At 36.3% G+C, this 6303-nt stretch overlaps 1 protein-coding gene across 1 annotated transcript in view; it reads left to right on the forward strand.

The window, feature by feature from the left end:
* The window catches only part of Pde3b (phosphodiesterase 3B), a 125537-nt gene that overhangs the window by 74430 nt on the left and 44804 nt on the right, over positions 1-6303 (forward strand). The window contains exon 3 of the mRNA XM_026781406.1: positions 4034-4084. Within this exon, the coding sequence (XP_026637207.1) occupies positions 4034-4084 (51 nt within the window). The remainder of the gene's footprint in view (positions 1-4033; positions 4085-6303) is intronic.

A 6303-nucleotide genomic window follows, 5' to 3' on the forward strand; every position in this document is an offset into this window, starting at 1 on the left:
CTCAAACTCCCAGAGATCCGCCTGCCTCTGCCTCCCGAGTGCTGGGATTAAAGGCGTGCGCCACCACCGCCCGGCTATCTTTTAACTTCTGGGATTTAAAATGTGTACCACCATGCTGAATTGTCTTATGTGTTGACGAGAACTTTATGTATGCTAGGCAAGCATTGTACCAACCGAGCTATATATTCAGCACCAGCCTCCCCCTCTTTTCAACTTTTTAGGACAGTGTCTCATATATACCAGATTTGACTAGAACTCATTATGTAGCTGAAGATGTTAATTTCTGGATTTACCCTTTTATGGACCACAATTTGCTCTAAAATACAGACCTAAATGTGGACTCCTGATACATCATTCCTTTGTTACAATTATGTAGAAAACTTCTTTTCCAAAAAGTCTCTAATATTGTTGTTATTAGAATTACACAAAAAGATATTCTATTAGCTTCCTGTGGCTTTTCCTGTATCTGTTTTTATTTTGAAATAAGAGAGAATTTCATCTTAAGAACTGCTGCTCTTTGATCATTTTGATCCTATAGAAAGTAGCTGAAAATAATGACATGCTGATGCTTAAGAATTGATTTGAAGCCAACTTTTAGCAAGTACAGGGATAACAGTCCATGTGGAGTGAATTTGTTAAGGGAAATGGCCTGCAGTAGAAAATGCTACAGTAGAGAGGGTCTAAAAGTAGTGAACAGAGAGGAAAGACACTACACACTGTAAGGTTTAATCAACTTCTAGGATTACAGTGGCTTCTGAGTAAGCCACTTTTCATTTGTCTGAACTGAGAATGTGAGCAAAGATGGGATCGATTTTATAAACAAGCAGCAGGACTTCTTTATCCCAAAATCTCTCAACCTATTTTCATTATAATTGCCTATTCCTAGCCAGGAAGCTCTTGAGACATCTTTTGTGTGTGGGATGATTTTCCTAGATATTTTAATACCAAAAATGTACAGCACATCTCCTTTATACAGTGTATCTATTATGCTGTATAGCTTTTCATTAAGACCCTTTGGAGGGGGAGGTCTCAAGGTCTCAAGAATCAGTCTTATTTGTTTAGGGGCAATGGTACCTCCACTAAGAACACTAGCTATGACTACAGATACGGTTTTTGACATTAGTGTAGAACTAACTGAAAGAGTAATGTTGATTGATCAGATGAGTCAGTGAAGTGGGAGAATATTTGGTGGTAAGCTAGTCCAATGCAAGTGTGCTTGTGTTAATAAACCCATTTATCTTTGACCAATGTGTCTTGGAAATGAGACATCAGCATTCATTTGATGGTATCTTTGTAAAAGAACGATTGAAGTATAGTCACATGATACAGTACAGTTTTTCAAGCTTATAGGTAAGAATGAAAATTAGTAGATTATGGCCTATCCCTTAAGTAATTTTTAGTTACATATGACTATTTTCACTTATCTGTTATAGATTCTGTTGGTAAACGTGAGAAAACATCAGATTTAGAAAAGTCATAGTAATAAGAGGAATGGTGATTAAGCTAGTGATATCTGCAGTCATCAAGAAGCTTTGTCATTCTAAATGGACAGAATAAAAATATTACAGCTAGATCTCCACAGTGAGTCCTATACAGACAGCATGCAGAGAATGGTCCTACCAGTCTGAAGTAGAGGAGAATCTCAGAGATTTAGGTTATTAGTCTTAATGTCTTAAACTGTATTAGTGTCTTTAGAATCCAGATTGCATGCTCATTAAGTCACAGCCTAAAGTAATTACTACAATACTACACTTAAGGCCATAGGAAGCAACTGTATAAATGTAATAATTTTATTTATTAACTTTATCTAATGTAACTTTGTGTAGTTTCATTACAGCCATGTTTTGGGTACTGGTTCATTCTTTTAAGTGGATATAGTATGTTTGGATTTTCTTTAGAAAGAAATAAATTTCAGTAGAAAGAAGAAATTACTTTCTGAAGGATGTTGTAAGAGATAGTAATAATAAACACAGCCCTTTTTTGAATGATAAAGGTGGTGCCTTTTCTAAACTAGCAATCACAAAATTATACCCCACTGAGACTGTCCTCTTAACAGCCTGATTCTGAACTGTTTTTCATATTTTTAGAGATTTTTAAAGGAAAAATAAGCAAGAAAGCAAACAAACATAAAAGAATATGCTATAAAGATCATATTTGGCTTGCAAAGCCTGAACTCTGTTACAAAAAGAGCTTTAGAGCCACTAGTAAAATGTTGGGATAGTGACCAAATAGGTAACACATTAAGATTTTTTACGACTTTTCCTTTTGCTGCTGCAGCTATTGCCTTGAGTATGCTCAGCCTTTCAAAAGAGGCTTGCCTTTTATGTTTTCTGCTGAGACAAAAAGGAGGTCTGCTTGAACCCCAATAAGACCAATAAAATTGCCACTGCTAGTTCCTACTAGCAGATCTGGAAGCTGATGAAAGGCGGGCTGATCATCTGTAAGTCTGCTACTGTCTGTTCTCGGGCTTGATGCCAGGAAAATACACCTGGGCTAGAGGAAGGGTGTGTGGGCATAGCGAAAGGGTGCTCGTGCTTGAATTGCCGAGAGGGTGACTTGGATGAGAAGGATCGGCTCCTGCAGTGTCTTCTCAGGAGATACTATGAACTTGAGATTAACCACTGCATATATCATAACCTTTAGGGAATATGTTTAAAAACAAACAAACAAAAAACAACTAACAAAAACTGAGCACCACCACAACGAAAACAAGTGGATTCTTACAACCAATCTCTGCCATAGGTACCACATATAACAGCAGAGAAAAAGAGGCCATGGATTTGAATGAGAAAAAAGTGAGGAGGAATAATATATGGAAGAAATATAAATTCAAAAACAATTTTTAAATTACACAAAAACCATTTAAAGAGGATGATCAAGAAATAAAGCTTCCCTTTCATGACTTCTCTCACGTGTTCGCATAGACTGACCTTAGTGATATGTAACATCAGTCCGTCATTAAAATAAAACAAGCCTTTAAAAAAGATTTTTTTGCAACTAATAAACTTAAACTCAAGGCTTATAAGAAAAAAACATAAAAAAGTGAATTATACAGGAAATTTTAGGATTTTTATTAGAAATATAATAGACCTATTCAATATTAGAGTTAAAAACCTTGTAGAAAATGACCATTACAAGGAATTACTTAAGTAAAAAGAAGAGACTTTAACTCAAAACAGTTCATAGGAATTTAGGGTATGCCGATGTTCATGGCCATGCTCGCTTACTAAATTCAAGTTAACTTTGTCTTGTTGAAGACCAGTGGGTAGTCAGGAAGCCTACAAAAGTGGCAGAGAAAGCAAGGCTGCTGAAAGTTATATCAGTGGTCTGGAAAGAAACATAAGCAGTCACTACTTATTTGTGTGATGAAAGAAGTATACTTTGATACTTGAAAATAATTTCTGTAAATGTAATTTAATGTAGGGGTCAAGATGTTTCATCTATGGGAGTGCCTTTTAGTAAAGAAATAGATTCGCAAATGGACACCAGCTTAAGATGGTAATGACTCTTTGAGGGGGCATCTGCTGAGAGTTAATTTTCTTACATTTTAAGTGATACGATTTTGGATCTGTTTTTCCTTTTTTGTGATTTTCTTATACTTAAAAATTTTAAAATTTTCTCATATACATGTGTTTGTCTGTATGTGTGCCATGTGCATGCAATGCCTATAGAGTCCAGAAAGGGGCATCAAATCTCCTAGCACTGGAGTTACAGGCAGTTGTAAGCCACCTGATGTGGGTGATCAGATCTGAACTTGGGTCATCTGTGAGAGCCATCTTTCCAGCCCAATAACAAATATTTGAAGGTTAATATAAGTTACTATAGTGCCTTTGTTCTGAAAATGCTTTATTTTTTAGATTGCTCAGTTATAATTTATATTAATTAAGTAATCTATAAAGAGATTATTTTTATTCTCATCTCTCCGACTTCCTTTCTGATGCCTAATTTTGTTGTAGGCATTATCAGTGGAAAAGGGTGCAGCTTGTCTTCAAGTGTGTTTGTTCACAGCTTGTAACCCAATGCTCTTTTACAGATGATTCTCTGGGACTGGGACTTGAAGCAGTGGTGTAAACCTCATTACCAGGTAAGTACAAATGGTACTCATGTCTGTTTAAATTAGCCATCCTTTAGGTAAAGTTACACTCATAGGCTTTCTTTAAAATAAAATGTTCTTTGCCTGAGCTTAGTCATGAAAGTAGATTTTAATAGTTTATTAAATATAAATGTAAAATGAAATTAAACAAGCCAAAGTAGTTGTTTTAAAAGTATTTCTAATGTAATCATTGCAGCACAAATTCTAATTGTTCTTAATAAAAACCCAGAGTCAGATGTTAGGGGGTGGAAGCTGAGAGATCAGAGAATCAGAGTAGCCAACCACTAGAGAGTTCTTTTACCTCTGCCAATGCTCGGATGGAAGGGGCCATCCTTTCTTCTAACTTCATTCACCAACTTCGGCTGTCCACCAAACCTCAGACTGCCCTGAGCTCCTGTCTCCTCCTGCCTTCTATTCCTCTCTCTGCTCACTACTGTCTCCACCCCCCTAGTGCCAAGATTAAAGGTTAGGATTCCAAGTGCTGGGATCACCTTTGTGTGTACTCTGTTTCTCTTTTAGACACATTCCATCTAGCTCAGAGTGGCCTTGAACTAAGGTGATCCCTCACCTTCTGTCTCAGAGTCCTGGAATTATAGGTGTGTGTCACCACTCCCTGGCCTCTAGTGGCTTAGCGCTGCACTCTGATCTTTAGGAAAGCTTTATTTGTCAAAACATAAACAAAAAAATCATGACTCAAAATAAATATGTGATTATATTATATATTAAGGATGAGGTTTTCCCCCCTTTTTGGTATGAGACACTGATCTACAGAGGAAGAATAACAGATTTTAAGTCATATATGAAGACTAAATTAACTGTCAAAACATTCTATTGGGGAAGCAAAATTCTTTACTTTGATTTTCTGAAATATTTCTTATTGATTTTTAACATATGTACAGAAAAGTACAACGCAGTGAGTTTTCATAAGCTAACTCTTGTGTGTAATTGAGAGACAGCACTATGACCTCAGAGCCTCATTTGCACTGCTGTACCCCAGAGAGAGCCTGTCCTGACTTTAGTATTTTTTTCTTATTTTCACATGCTATATATGCAAGTATAAATGGAAATGGAATAATGTGTACTTTAAGATCATTTTCGATCACTTAAGCATTATATATTAGTATCAGAAAAATGAAAATAGAAGTATAAGGAGAAAGAGAAAAATAAATCTAAAACACCATGATTTATATGTTATATCTGCTAACTTTTATTTTGGTAGGTCTTTTTAAATACAGTCTACTCTATGAAATTGATGATTTCTTATAACATTTTAAAGTTTTTCATAATAATAGAGAAACCTTAGGTATTTGTGTTACAGTATTTTTGTCATTCTCTTAGCTTCATTTTACTAGTTGTCTCAACACTGATTTTTATTTTATATTTAACTATTTCTAGTTTATTATTATTTTTTTGCATTGTAGCTGTAGGTATGTCTGTGCATGCAGTGCTCCCAAAGGCAAGAAGAGGGTGTCTGGAGTGACATATGGTTGTGAGCCACCATGTGGGTACTAGGGACTGAAGCCAGGTCCTCTGGAAGAGCAGTGAATGCTTTTAACTGCTGAATCATCACTTCAGCCCTCTGATTTTTACTTTCAAGCAGTGTGTACAGCAGTAGCCACAATAGCCCCTAGGATGAAAATGTCCTCTGGATCTTGGTAAGCAAAAATAAGCTACCACAGTAATCATAAAGCTAAGGAGGAAGCACACTAGTCCTCCTTGACGAGTTATGTAGTGGGCTTTATCATCATCCATGTTCACAAAGATCCTCAGTTTCCCGTTAAAAGAGATTCTAAATTACTGATGAAATCTAAAGATAAATAAGCAGTAATGGTCAGAACCATGGGCTTGTCTGACAGGCAGGTATATATTAGGCATCTCTACCTTTTTGCTTTTTCTTCTTCCTTTCTAATAACCCTTATCAAAGTATAGTATTCATGTAAAAGTACACAGCTCATAAATGTATAACCTGATTTATTTTCTCACACTGAAGAATTAACATTCCCTATCCCTTTTAGGCCCTCTTCCTAGTTATTCAGCTTTCTTCCAGGGAGCAGATCCACCTCTGCGGGGCCGTCTTACTGTCCAAAACACCAAGTAACCACACCCTAGGTCAGGATATCTTGTTTGTAGGCACTCCTTAAGTCAGACCTCTTGTCAATAACTTTGAAAGAGTGAGAGTAGGCTTAACTCTCTCACCTTCAAGGTGGAGC

The sequence above is a fragment of the Microtus ochrogaster genome, chromosome 8 (genome assembly GCF_000317375.1).
Source record: "Microtus ochrogaster isolate Prairie Vole_2 chromosome 8, MicOch1.0, whole genome shotgun sequence".
NCBI classification, from domain to species: Eukaryota; Metazoa; Chordata; class Mammalia; order Rodentia; family Cricetidae; genus Microtus; species Microtus ochrogaster.